The sequence below is a fragment of the Panthera tigris genome, chromosome D1 (assembly GCF_018350195.1).
Source record: "Panthera tigris isolate Pti1 chromosome D1, P.tigris_Pti1_mat1.1, whole genome shotgun sequence".
Lineage (NCBI taxonomy): Eukaryota > Metazoa > Chordata > Mammalia > Carnivora > Felidae > Panthera > Panthera tigris.
The window spans coordinates 106,209,980-106,224,870 of NC_056669.1; the positions used below are offsets into that span (position 1 = coordinate 106,209,980).

General features: G+C 39.2%; 1 protein-coding gene across 2 annotated transcripts in view; it reads left to right on the forward strand.

Moving 5' to 3' along the window:
• The window catches only part of RTN3 (reticulon 3), a 59,144-nt gene that overhangs the window by 14,443 nt on the left and 29,810 nt on the right, over window positions 1–14,891 (forward strand). The window contains exon 2 of one of the 2 annotated variants that reach the window (XM_042958149.1): window positions 8,302–10,410. The exons of the other annotated variant lie outside the window; for it this stretch is intronic. Coding sequence (XP_042814083.1) covers window positions 8,302–10,410 — 2,109 coding nt within the window. The remainder of the gene's footprint in view (window positions 1–8,301; window positions 10,411–14,891) is intronic. 2 annotated transcript variants of the gene reach the window in all.

Below are 14,891 nucleotides of genomic sequence, written 5' to 3' on the forward strand. Positions count from 1 at the left end.
ACAAAATCAAGAATCGGACACTTAACCAACTGAGCCTCCCAGGTGCCCAGTAGAGTAACAGTTTAAAAAGCTGTACCCCTGACGTTCCCAGGAATGGAGGCTCAGCAGACTGAGCCACCCAGGCGCCCCTCCATTTCTTTTTAAATAAACTGTACTCCTGAGTTGGTCCTTTGTAGTCTTCTTCTTTTTGATTCCCTTTTTCTCATCAGTACAGTCTAGCCTGTATTAGTACTAACATTTTTCTCTTGCAAAAACAAACAAAAAAAAAACACGTAATGGAAAAGTAACCCAATTGGTACTCTACTTCATTGTCAAGTCTAGAGATCAGCCTGTTGTTTGAGGAAACACCTTGGCAAGTAATTAGGTATGTTCTAGAATAGCCAAGAACGGTAGCTTCTAGAATGCCTTAATAAAAATGAGGAAAGAGGATGTTGATGTCCTTGATTAACTAGCTTAAAAACCCTGGGGAGAATAGCTGAGACCAGTCTGGCCCAACGCAGGGCTTTCGGAGTGACTGCTGCTACCACCAGGAACCTTGAGGGGCACCTGGGTGGCTCAGCCAGTTAAGCGTCCAACTTCAGCTCAGGTCATGATCTCATGGTTTTGTGAGTTTGAGCCCCACAATGGGCTCTGTGCTGACAGCTCAGAGCCTGGAGCCTGCTTTGGATTCTCTGTCTCTCTGTCTGTCTCTGTCTCTGTCTCTCTCTCTCTCTCTCTCTCTCTCTCTCTCTCTGTCCCTCCTCTGCTCATGGCTATCTCTCTCTCAAAAGAAATAAATCATTTAAAAAAAAAAAAAAAAAAGAGGAACCTTGAGTCCATCACTGGCATCAACCCAACTAACTAATCTGTCTCTGGCTTCCATAGCCCTTGACCATTTAGTCTTGGAGAATTGTGTCTCACTTTTATGTATCTAAACCATATTAAGCAATATGTAGCAGTTATTGAGTAGGATGTTTTCATATTTAAGAATGACATCTTCAGTCCTAAAATAGTTATCATTATTGGCCTTCAGGGCTATCCCATTTGCAAAAAACTGCCATTAATTTGGACTGAATAAAGGAAGGACAGAAAATAAAATTATATAATATTTATAAAATTATATAATATTTATAAAATTGTACTACTTTGAAGTATACAGCTATTTAAATTAGCAAAGTAAACTTTTTGACAGCTATTAAATACATTTGTAATGACAATAGAATACTCCATTTCTTTTTATTTATTTATTTTTTTAAGTTTATTTACTTGGGGGGGAGGGGCAGAGAGAGAGGGAGAGATAGAATCTGAAGCAGCCTCTGCACTGTCAGCACAAAGCCTGATGTGGGGCTCGAGCTCACAAACCAGCGAGATCATGACCTGAGCCGAAACCGAGTCAGATGCTCAGCTGACTGAGCCACCTAGGCGTCCCTCCGTTTCTTTTTAAATAAACTGTACTCCTGAGTTCATCCTTTGTAGTCTTTTTCTTATTGATTCCTTTTTTCTCATCAAGCAGAATTTAATTTCAGCCTAATCCCTGAGTATTTCAAAATAGGGGAATACATTTTCACGGTGTTTTCCTGACTGTAAAATAAGGATACCAACAGAGGTATAGACGTAGGATGTGGCTCATTTTTATTGAGCTTTTACCTTGTTCAATACTTGATGAGAACCATCTCATTTACTCCTCACAGCCAGTTTTATGGAGGAAAAGGCACTCCTAGCTCTTTTACCAGATGAGAACACTGGGTTTAAAATGGTGCGATAACTTGCTCAAGATCACAGAGTGACAGATGGAGAACTCCAAAGTCCATGCCCATAAACACTGCCTATGGTAAAGTATATTAGTCGTAGTTTAGGGTTCGCGGATATTTTTTAGAGATGTCATTTTCAGGTTGATGTTACAGTCATGAGAGCAGGGGAAGAGGCAGAAATTACTATTTGAACCATATTACCGCTGTTAGTGATATAATTTAGTGTCATTGGGGATATGTGCTCCCTCCGTCAGCACAAAATCAAACTGAAATTTGGTTTCTACTTTTGAAACCTTTGATAAGAGTGGAGGCTGGAAAATACTCTGGTTTTCTTTAGAAAACATGGAAGAAAAGTAGGTGAAAATAAGATGGGAAAGAGAGGAACCACCTACCCTGGAGAGCTGGGAGCACATTTGCAGTAATGAACATTTGCATTCAATCTGAGTAATGCAGTAGGCATCTGGAATAGGAAGTTAAACACTGAACTTTGGGGCAAGTGTTGAGGGAAGAAATTTGCCAGTTACAGCCTTTTTTTTAACAAAACCAAAACATTTTTCTTTGTACAAAAGAGACTTTTTGTTTAGGATCTAGCTTGGCTGCAAAGTGTCTGCTGGCTAACTTCCTATTTTGATGCTGTGGCTGAAAGTTGCTGATACTGTTTTGCACGAGAATTTGTCTTTTCCTGTTTTGTGAACATGAGAAAATTCAAGTGTAGGAAAACCTATACCTGAATATTTCAAGCCTCCTTTGTATGAATATGCATAGTATTTCTTCACTGATGTGTATGGTTTTCCATGTTCCAGCTATCCTTTTAATTAAAAGTAATAAATTTCCTTAGTGAGGGCGAGGGGGTGGGGGGAGTAACCAGACAGTAACTATAATGATTCTAAGCTATTCGCTCTTTTTAGGAAGAACTCTGATGACATTGTTTACTTGTTTCCTAGATCACAGTGTTTTCAGTAGTTAAGTTACCAATACCTAAATACAAATACTACATCTTTTTTGAAAAGGCAGTTTGGGGAATAAAAGAGGAGCTGTTTTGAAGGATAAACAACACATGAAGGGACTTTTTCAATTCCAGTGCATTTACTTGGTGTGAACACAGTGCTTACCTGGAAGTTGATTTTTCATTCTGCCATTTTTAACCCCTCCTTGTTCTGTGAGGTAAAATACTGTAGGCATAGGAGAGAGGAACTTCTTCCAGAACTCCCACACCAAAGTCTCTAGTGAAATGGAGCTTTTGCCTTATTCAGCCAAAATTTCGAGTTCCTATACTTTGAAATTAGTAAGTAGAAGCATTTAAAGCAGGCACAAAGGACCACCCTCGCCCCACTGACCTATAAGCTGTGCTTCTGGACAAGGACCATCCAGGGGCAAGAGTGAGAGAGAAGTGTCAGGCTCATCTCCTGTGGGATTTTTACAGGATGGGAGTTGTCAAGTGCAGGCAGGCTGTGGGTTTCAAACCAGGTTCATTACCTAGGACACTTGTAATGCAGATTGTATCCATCTCAGGAAATGCTGAGTCAGTAAGTCAGAGATCACACATGAAATACTAGCAGTTCTAAAATTTGAAAGGGATTGCCAAAGATGGTGTCAGACCGTGTTTTTGTGCCAGCTTGTTGTACTGTTCAGCTAGTTGCACACTGAACTAAAATATACTTTGACCTTGATGGTGGTAAAATGGGAAAAGTTCTGTTTTCTTTCAACATTGGCTTCAAATCTTTTCTGTATTGGCCTGTCTTAAATGTCTTTACCTACACAGAACCTAGCATGATTCTTGGAATGCCGCAGGCATTTGTTGAGTAATAACTGATTGAGAAGTTGCCTCACTCAGATTTTTGAAATAGATCAAAGCTCCTTAGTAATTACTTCCTTTTATTTGAGAATGGTAGGAGGGAAAGTGTCTAAAACTCTGAGTTTGCTCTGTGTTACATACTCTCCCCTATCAAAAAGGCATATGATGTGGAGTCTCTATGTCAGGAGAATTTTTTTCGAGAATGTGGAGGTGTTAGGGGATGTTTACCGAGGGTTTATTAAGTGCCGGATGTGTTCTAAGCTCTTCTCACGTATTAACTCATTGAACCTTCACAGCAGTTCTCAAGTTAGGTGCTTTAGTATCCCCATTTTTTTAGATGAGAGTAAGCAACTTGCCAAGACCATGCGATTAGTAAATGTGATAAAATTATTTTGCATCTTTTAATAGGAATTTGTGGTCTGGGAGAGGTCTAGAAATTTAGACTATGACTGCCAACTTAATTTCCTAGTCTTTTTCAGGTAATACACTTAAATGGAGACCTCTAAATATTTAGAGCTTAAGAAGATATAGGTAAGCAAAGAACTCAGTACTGGATAAATTTGGGAACATTCTCATGATCATCATGGGCTTATGATATTTTTCACTTAACATACGTAATTCCCTTTTTAACAAAGCTGTTAAGTGTATAACCCCTTTGTTAATAACCCCTTATTTTTAACTAATTAGAACTCTTGAAAATGAATATGCACGTTAAATCCTATAATAGAAAATAAATGAGCAAATATTCACAATGAGGAAATTTTTTTTGACAGACAGTGGTTTTGAGTAACGTTGTAAGTCTTGTAATACACGTGAAGGGTTGGATCTTCTGAAAAAGGAAAGGGAGTGGACATTTCCTGAAATGTAAGAGGATCCCAAGTTATTCTATCAGGCAGTTTTATAGTATATAGTATTTTAAAAACTAACAAACTTCAAACTTCCTGGCGTTTCCTGCTGTTTTGCAGGCTTGGACAACACCAGTGACTATTAAGTGCCCTACTCACTAATTGGAAGAGTCCTTGCTTACGGGAGCTGTTCTAAAAAAAGGCTTAGTAGATGCTGGTCTTCATTCTGTTTAATTTTTTCATGCCTTTATAAACTCTTTTACTTCCAGCCCAGTTTTTTCCATTGTCTTGGTACAAGTCAGCTGTGTCCAAGTTTGTTAGGGTTTCAACTAGCCAAAGAACTTCTTTTCATTTGCTGAAATTCTAAACATGATAATTAAAGCACAGGTGAGGGTCTACCTTACTTTGCTACGTGTGGGAAAGCCTGATTGCTGATATCGAGAGCTAGCGCCTGTGTCACAGTCTCTGCGCGATTACTGCAGCATTGAGCTCTTTCTCTTTGCCCCCCCAAGGCTAACCTCCCAGAAAGCACTCTCCACCCCATATATTAAGTCACAGAATTGCTAGGAACACAAATAAGTTATTTTTCTGTGCATAAGAGTGACGTCATATGAGTCTTAATTAAAGAATATTGGAAGTTTATTTATTGCAGGACTTGCTGGTATTCTGAGAACGATTTCTAACGTAATCTAGCTTTACCTCAGATTATCGTATATTTAACTTGAAACTTTTACAATATTAAGAGTTCAAAGAAGATAAACAAGGCTTGGAAAACTGACAAGTGTGTGTCCTGACAAAGCATGTTAGAACAGTTCCAACATGCTTTTTCCCACTAATGTGCACATTCTCTGATGACCAATCAGTGCAGGTTGCTTTCTTTTTCATTTCTTCAAGCCCACTACCACCACATCATCATTTTACTTGTTGATTTTGTTTACTGTCTATCTCCCACTCTGTGCTGTGAGCACCACAAAGGCAAGGATTTTTTTGTTTTGTTCACTGCTTTTAATCTAGTTTCTTTCTTTCTTTCTTTTTTTTTTTTTTTTTTTTTTTGCTTTAATGTTTGTTTCTTTTGAGAGAGAGCACGTCATGAGCGGGGGAGAGGGAGAGAGAATCCCAAGCAGACTCCAAGCTATCGGAGCCACTATATACGACACAGGGCTCAATCCCAGGAACTGTGAGATCATGACCTGAGCTGACATCAAGAGCCAGACACTTAACTGACAGAGCCACCCAGGAGCCTCTTAGTCTAGTTAAAGCAGTGTCTGGCACATGATAGGTACTTAGTAAATATTTGTGGAATTATTACTAATTCTTTTTGTCCATTTTTGTCTATAAGATGGTTGGTCTGAGTAATCTGATAGTGCAGTCTCTATAAATCATGTAAGCTGAGCATTCCCTGTAAGGTGGATTCAGTTTTGATCATGTCAGAGTTCCACTCATGTTTGAAGGGAGGGGTTCCCAAACAGTTTCACCCAATCCAGATTTAATCCATTGAGCATTGAACTGGTAGAAACAATAACCAGTAAGTTCAATAACAATACATAGCTCAGATCATGGAATGTTTCTGATTTAAGTGTAGCCTATAAATGAACTACTAAAAACGTAGTTCTTTAAATTACAGGGTTTTGAACCTTTTTTTTTTAATGTTAATTTTTTGAGAGAGAGTGATCAGGGAGGGGCGGGGGGGCAGGGGGAAGAGGATCCAAAGCAGGCTCTGTGCTGACAGCAGCGAGCCCAACACGGGGCTTGAACTCAACCAACTGTGAGATCATGACCTGAGCCAAAGTCACATGCTCAACTGAGTCACCCAGAGGTCCCAGGTTTTGAACCTTTTAACCTATAATGCTGAGCTTCATTTATATTGTTCCCTTAATTTGGTCTTGTTGAGTACTATATAATATTATATCATAGTATATAATGATAGATGCAAACCATATCTGTCTACTACATTAGAAGTAAATGTGCATTCACCTTGCTTCAAATATTTTCTCTCTCACTAGTACAGTTTGTACCACCAAACTTTATTATTCCTCAGTTTACAAAGACTTTTTCCTCAATACCCAGATTCCAATTAAACTATTTTAAAAGGTCAGATCCTATTACATGAAATTTCAGTGATGCATTGATGTGGAGGAACTTTATCATCTGGCATTTGGAAACATTTTTATAATAGTGGAATTTTATTTATTGCAGTAAGATATTTAATTTTCTTTTCAATCTTATATTTTGAATAAAGTTACAATTTTGCTTTCGTCAAGTATTCAGCTCCTCACATGAAAAAAAAAAAAAAATACAAGCTGAATAAAAGTAATCCCAAAGGTTTTTCTTTTTCACATCTTCACAATTACTCATTCACACTCAAGGTGTTGCTGTCCTGGACCTGCTTAGCTCTCATCTGACCAAACTGAATCTTTGATTCACTCAGTTGGAACTATTTATTTAAGACCTACTTTTGTTCCAGCTGCAGAGGTAACAACATGCACGAAAGACAGCACCTGCCCTTGGGATGGTTGTTTTGATCTTTTCTCAAGTAAAAACTTGCTAGATTGGCAAGTTGGAAAACAATGTGATAAATCACTGGCTACTGTGGTATTAAGAACTGAGAAGACTTAATGTATTACTTTCAGAAGGATATTTTCTGTTTTAAAAGGATTTCTGGAGTTAATTCTTCCTAACCAAAAGACAAACCTCACCGATTCACACAGTTCAGTGTTGGTTAAATTGGCAAGTTGATGCAAGAGATTTTGAAGTCAGCCATCCTTTTCATACTCTTTAGTTTAAAACGAATGAGGCCACCTGGGGCTCCTGGGTGCTCAGTCAGTTAATTGTCCAACTTAGGCTCAGGTCACGATCACAGTTTGTGAGTTTGAGTCCCGCATAGGGCTGTGTGCTGATAGCTCAGAACCTAGAGTCTGCTTCAGATTCTGTAGTCTCCCTCTCTCTGTCCCTCCCCTGCTCACGTTCTCCCTCTCTCTCTCTGTCTCTCTGTCTCTCTTGGTCTCTCTCTCAACAGTAAATAAACATTAAAAAAAATTTTTTTTTAAAGGAGGCCATCTGTACCTGAGACCAATCTTCCCTAGGATAGAATACAATAATTCTAGTCTGATTCTTAGACCTGGGAGGAATCTGCTATGTCTCCTGAGAATCAAAAGAACTGGGAGTCGCTTTTTTTTTTCCATCTCAAATTGTTGGACTGTAACAGTGGATTTGTAGAAGCTGTGTGTACTGAAATATGCAGCTTACAGATGAGAGCATATCAGTGCTTCATAATAGTGAGTTGTTTTATATGGATTACATTGAATAGCTCTACCAAAAAAAACAAAGGAAGGAACCTTCCCAGACTTTCCAATCTTTTTATACTTCTTTATGCTTTACGTTTACAATGGAAAAAGTAGACTGAAAAATATGTCATGAAATTTTGTCATTTGCAATTTGTAGCATGATACAGCTTTTTCTGTTTGACTGTTGGCAATTTTATGCATGTTTTATAGGATTACTGTTGGTCCTTGTTTTGTTACATATTTACGTGTGTTGTGTGCGTGTATGTGTATGTGTATATATACATCCTGTGTGTATATATATGTAACTTGAAAAATGAAAAGCATGCTGCTTGGCCTGAGTAGTTAATGTGTAATTGTGCCTGGTAAACAAACTTTTTTCTTTCAAATTCTGACCATAGAGGGATTGAGCTCTCTTTGCTCTGGTGAGCCACCTTCAGAAATTATGACTTCCTCTTTTTCATCTTCTGAAATGCATAACAATGACCTTACAATACTACACGGAGAAAAAAGCAAAGTGTCAGGCAGCCAGCCTATTTTAGCCAAAGAAGGAAAAGACTCCTTGGCTCTCCTAGATGTGAAAAAGATGGAAAAGCCTCAAGAGACCAGTAAAGACCTAGCATACTCCCCAGATTCTGTGGCAGAAGGAGTTCAGTGTAACCGTCCTTTCATTCCGGCCAATTTCCCAGATCGTCCTGCTTTTCTCTCAAAGGAAATGAGTCTACTGGAACAGCAAATAAATAAAGATCAAGAGTCCAAGAACCCAAATGAGGTACCAAGTACAGACGGTAAAACTGAATTGGATGCTGATGACAAGTTCACTTTGCTGACAGCTCAGAAACCACTGACCCAGCAGTCTAAGGCAGAAGGCATTTGTAAATATTCCTTGTCCCCGTCTGAAGTTTCAGGAGGTGGTATTATTGAAAAGGATTCCCCTGAGTCACCATTTGAAGTAATTATTGACAAAGAAGCATTTGACAAAGAATTTAAAGATGTATATAAGGAGAGCACAAATGATTTTGGTAGCTGGGCAATGAACACTGATAAAGAAACATCTGCAGACATTTTAGAGTCTAATGACAAAGTATTTCCACTGAGAAGTAAAGAGGCAGGGCGTTACCCAACCTCTGCATTGCTCACTAGACAGTTTTCACACACAACTGCAGCACTGGAAGAAGTGTCTAGATGTGTGAATGATATGCATAACTTTACTAATGAAATACTGACTTGGGATTTGGTTCCCCAAGCAAAAGAAGAGAGCTGTAAGTCTGACTACATCACAAAAACCACAGGACTTGACATGAGTGAATATAAATCAGAAATCCCGGTTGTAAATCTTAAAACTAACACTCACCAGAAAATTCCTGTACGTTCTATTAATGGGAACACTCCCATCACTAAATCAGCAGGTGATTGGGCACAGGAATCCCTCCCACAAGAAAATGCTAACATTGACAAACCTGTACCGGATTGTCTCAATTCCACAAAGGAAGTCAATATCAAAGGTGTGGGAGGCCATCCGCAGAAACAAGATAACACAGTCGCAGAGTTCCCTGGATCTCCATTTGACAAAGGTGTCTCTCGGGGTTCTGGAGCGGCCACCGTGAAAGTGGTTTTACCTGATGGCCACCTGAAAGATGAAATGAACTGGCAGAGCTCTGTGTTAGGAGAAGTGACAGAAGCTGATAGTTCTGGTGAGTCTGATGACACAGTAATAGAGGACATCACAACCAGTGTTTCATTTGAAGGTAAAAAAATTCAGGCTGAAAAACCTGTTTCCATTCCAAGTGCTATTGTAAAAAGAGATGAGAGAGAAATCGAAGAGGCTTTCAATTGCAATAGGGAAAACAAAACATGTGAAACCTTTGAAGGGCCAGTCAGTGACCCTGAGGCAGCACACGTTCAGCCTGATATTCCCGAAAGGAGTCCAGTGGGTGAGGCAGCATGTTCACAAGTACGTGATCTGAAGATCACATCAGAAGATGTGCAGCAGTCAGGTAGTATGAGTGAAGCTGCTGCTGAAAAACATGTTGCAACTGAGAACCCAAAGCATCCTTCAGCTGTATCTCCAGGTGTTCTTCATGAGACAGAATTCTCACTAAATGTGACAACCTCTGCCTATTTGGAGTCATTACATGAAAAAAATGTTGAAGATGTAGATGATTCTTCCCCAGAGGACCTGATAGCAGCCTTTACAGAAACCAGAGAGAAAGGAATCATAGGTAAAGGTGAAGGGAATGCCTTTGACGCAACATCAGAGAAGACTAGGGACTTTAAAACAAGTCTTGCTGTGGAAGTCTTGCATGAAAGTGAGTCAGGCGGTTCTGAAATTAAAGACCGAAGAAGCGAACACATGGAACAAAGCAAAGAAACCAATGGAAGTGAGATTCTGGGTGTTTTCCCTGCCCGAGGTACTCCAGCGGCATCTCTTGACTTAGAACAGGAAGAGCTCACAATCAAAGCCCTTAAAGAATTGAGTGAAAGGAGGACTGAGAAGTCAGCTTCTGTGCAGGGTGATGTAGAATCTCCTCCTGAAGAAACACTCGAGCACACTTTCACATGTGCTCCAGAATCCTCTTGGCTTCAGAGAGCGTATGATGTCCTAGAACACACAGAAGTTAACACTGGATCTGATCTTGGGATTTCCAAGAAGCCTACAATTGTCACAGAAACTACTAGGGTAGATATTATATCGAGCCTTAGTAAGACTGAAGTGGTAAACAAGCAAGTCCTAGCAAGACTTCTGACGGACTTCTCAGGTAATCATTTACATTAGAAATACTGCATGTGATTACTTCTGCTGTGATTGATTATTTAATAGAATGCCATTTTTCTAAGTCTCTGATTTTATATCACCAAAATTATGGCAAGAATAAAAACACATTGTATAGTGGAGAAAGGTAAATTTTTTTCATGGTTGCTTGATTTGGTTTTCTTCTACAAATATTTCCCAAATCAGAACACTTGTTAAAATTAATATTCTCCTTAAAACATTTTTTTATGCTCCAATTGTTTCAAGGTTCTCCTTTCCCTATAGGTTGGCCCTAGGGCAGTTGCTGCATTTAAGGATGTCATTAGGCATATATTTATTTACAAAGCTTATTTTTTTTTTTTTAGTAATTTTTAAAACTTTTTTATTTTAGAGAGAGAACTAGCACAAGCAGGGGAGAGGGGCAGAGGGAGAGAGAGAGAGAATCCCAAGGAGGCCCCACACTCAGCACAGAGCCTGATGCAGGGCTTGATCCCATACTCTGTGATCATGACCTGAACTGAAATCAAGAGCCAGTTACTCAACCAACTGAGCCACTCAGGCACCCCCAAAGCTTATTTTTAAATCTCCATAACAGTTGCACTGCTTAGCACTTGGGTTTTTTGCTGTGGGCCTTGTGAAACCTATTTAGCAATCAAAGATAAAGGAATTCCTGCTGGGAATGACAGCAAATGAAACTTTTAATTAATTTGATCTTATACTACAGAGATTTTATGTTCTGAAAGTAGGTAACCAGTATTATATTGTAGTACTGTTTTGTGAGTATTGCTCAAGAGAAGTCATGCATTCTTCTACTTTGGACCTTATTTAATATTGTTCAGGCCAACATTTATTAAGTGGTACTAGAAGCCCTTCCCATTGTCTCTGTTTCTTTGATGACTTTTCTCACACTCAGCCTTCAGTTAAGTTACTTCAAATGCTATCTGTTCCGGGGTCTTAGAAGATGTAAGAAAAAAAGGATATTCCAAGCCTTCCAAAAGGTACCCCCAACTTCTGATCTAAGATCTATACTTACTATATGGTCACTCATAGGTGCTATATAGGGATCCTGTGGTTGTCCGAACTTCTTTGACAATAGATCCCTTTTTTCAAATGAAATCATACATGGAGTTACAATATTTAAAATAAAAAGATTTTTTTGTTAGGATAAACTTATAAATGTGATTATACTATTTTCTTTTATCCTCTTCTTCTTCTGTAAAGGTTTTGTTATGCACAGAATGGACAGGAAGCCCAGCCCTTAGCAGCCACTTTCCTATCCTGGTGGCAGCCAGAACCTGCTCAGCTCCTCTTGCTGGGGTGCCTCTCGTGAGGAGTGAAACACACCTCTCAGATCTTGTCTTGCACTGATTTGATGTGCTTGGTGGGGTGCTCATGCCGGCAGTGCTTTGGCTTGCTCAAGTTCTTGGTCACCTTGGGGCCCTTGTTGAGACCCAGGACCATGGGGTCTGCAGAGACGTGGTTGCTGCTCTTCAGTGGCTGCTGAAGTGGAAGGGCACCATTTCCTTTATATTTCCTTTCTGAAGACTACAGGTGGTTTACTTAGTCCTTCTAAATTTTAATCTTTAATATAGAGACAATTGTGCTTACCTTATATCAATATTGTAGGGATTAATTGTGGAAATGCAGGTAATGCAGTGCCTAGCATATAATAAATACCGCATAGTACAGGACCTAGCATGTGGTAGGTACCGGGTAATTAATTGTTAGTGAATGAATTGATCAGTATCAGTGAAAACATTGAGACTGTTTCACAAACTAAAAAATTTGAAGTGACTGCTAAGGAGAGCTGTTATCCTCTAGTGATTGAAGATTGCTGAGCTTGGATTAAGGAGTGAATTCTCATTGTTGCTTTACAACATCTAGAAGTGTGGCTTTGAACAGTGAAGTTATATCACCTTTTGGGGCCTTAGTTTCCTTATCTATAATGCGAGAATGTTGAAGATTATCTTCAGTATCATTTTAATAATACTCTCTGACTGTAGGGGCTCCTGGGTGTCTCCCATCAGTTGAGCATCTGACTCTTCATTTCAGCTGGGGTCGTGCAGGGTCGTGGGATTGAGCCCTGCACTCAGTGCAGAGCCTGCTTAAGATTCTGTTTCTCTAAAATATAAAAATAATATTCTCTGACTCTAGATTTCCTCATGAGTTGTTGTTGTAATTCTTATAGATTCTTTTGTGTGATGAGGCATATGGGAATTAGGCTACAAGAATTTTGGTGTCTAATTTTGGCACATTCCTGCTTTAGCGTGACCTTAGCTCATCTAACTGGTTCAACATCTTCCTTTGTTAATATGGCTATAATTATTTTGCCATCCTTTATAGTGTTGTAGTAAATAACAAACTGTGTAAATACTAATTATTACTAATTCTTAACTGAGTTATTTAATCTATTGTGAGAGGTGAAAAGGGCTGTGGAAGTTTAGGATATTTGTCAGTGGCTAAATTCTGTGATTAGTAGATATATTTAGATGCTAATTAAAAACCAATATAATTAGATCAAGACGCTAAAAAGTCTTCCTTTGCAGGCTTCAAAACAGAAAACCTTTTTATTTTTTTTTCTTTTCTTTTTTTTTTAAGTTAATTTATTTTGAGAAAGAGAGAGCAGGGGAGGGGAGAGAGGGAGAGAGGGAGAAAGAGACTTCTGAAGCAGGTTCTGTGGTGCAGAGCAGTGGGGCTCAATCCCATGACCCTGGGATCATAACCTGAGCTGAAATGAAGAGTCAGATGCTCAACCAACTGAGCCACTCAGACGCTCCCAGAAAATCTTTTTAAATTGTCTTACTTTATGAATAAATCTTTAAAATGTAACTACTTCAGCAAAATACATCAGTCTCTAGTTCTAAGTAGTACATGTGAATAGCCTTCCTTTTAAAGTTAAACCAGTTCGGGACACCTGGGTGGCTCAGTCACTTGAATGTCCAACTCTTGATTGCAGCTCCAGTCATGATCCCAGGGTCATGGGATCAAGCCCCACGTTGGTCTCATTGTGGAGCCTGCTTATGATTCTCTCTCTCTCTCTCTCTCTCTCTCTCTCTCTCTCTCTCTCTCTCTCTTCCCCTTCTCATGCTCTCTCTCTCTCTAAAATAAAAAAATTTGGGGCGCCTGGGTGGCGCAGTCGGTTAAGCGTCCGACTTCAGCCAGGTCACGATCTCGCGGTCCGTGAGTTCGAGCCCCGCGTCAGGCTCTGGGCTGATGGCTCGGAGCCTGGAGCCTGTTTCCGATTCTGTGTCTCCCTCTCTCTCTGCCCCTCCCCCGTTCATGCTCTGTCTCTCTCTGTCCCAAAAATTAAAAAAAAAAAAAAAAAATGTTAAAATAAAAAAATTTAAAAAGATAAACCAATTCCGTAATTATGTTCTGCCTGAAACTGTGGGGAGAAATAGGCAAAAGAAAAGTATTAACAGTATTTTATTTTTCTTTTGCTGTTTTATGATACATTGTGTATAAACTAATGAAGCCTAATTTCATTCCCTTTATGATAACATTATAAGTTTAATAACTGTGATATGAGCTATGATATAACTAATTGGGGAAAATTTAAATCCCTGCTCATACACCTAATTGAGTGAAGACCATTTTTTGGATTTTAGTATCCAGATTGGCAAGAATGCAAGGAAATAGGCAGGTATATATTTTGGTGATAGGTGTGTGTAAGTTGTTACAACTTTTTTGGAAGACATTTTGGCAATATGTAACAAAGACCTAGAATTGAGCTAGCAATTATGTTTCTAGGAACTTATTCTAAGGGGAAGAAATCGTATGTGCAAAAACAATTACAGGGGCGCCTGGGTGGCTCAGTCGGTTAAGCGGCCGACTTCGGCTCAGGTCATGATCTCGCAGTCCGTGAGTTCGAGCCCCGCGTCGGGCTCTGTGCTGACAGCTCAGAGCCTGGAGCCTGTTTCGGATTCTGTGTCTCCCTCTCTCTGACCCTCCCCCGTTCATGCTCTGTCTCTCTCTGTCTCAAAAATAAATAAACGTTAAGAAAAATTAAAAAAAAAAACAACAACAATTACAAAGATGTTTTTTGTAGTGCTGTTCAGAATATTGGCAGGTATCTCAGTGTCTTAACAATTAGAGATTGGTAGACTCTGTTATGACCTATCTGTGCAGTCAAGTATGCAGCCACTGAAGTTGTTGCAGGTTTTTTTTTTAAGAAATGGAAAAATATAGGAAAGTACAAAAAGACATACACTCACATTTCTGTATGTAGAATTAACTTCTGTTAATTAACATTACTGTTAATGGTCCTGATTGCCTCCAAACTAAGGAACCCTTTGATTACCACCTGTCCCACTTACTCCCTTCTTCCCTTCTCTGGAGGCAACCACCATCATGGACCTGATAAATGCTTTCAGTTTACTTTAAATGTATGTGTATGTAGTATTGGTTTGTGTTTTTAAACTTTTATTAATATTACCATCTTTGATATCCAACTTGTTTCATTCGACATTAGGGTTTTTTAACTCCTTC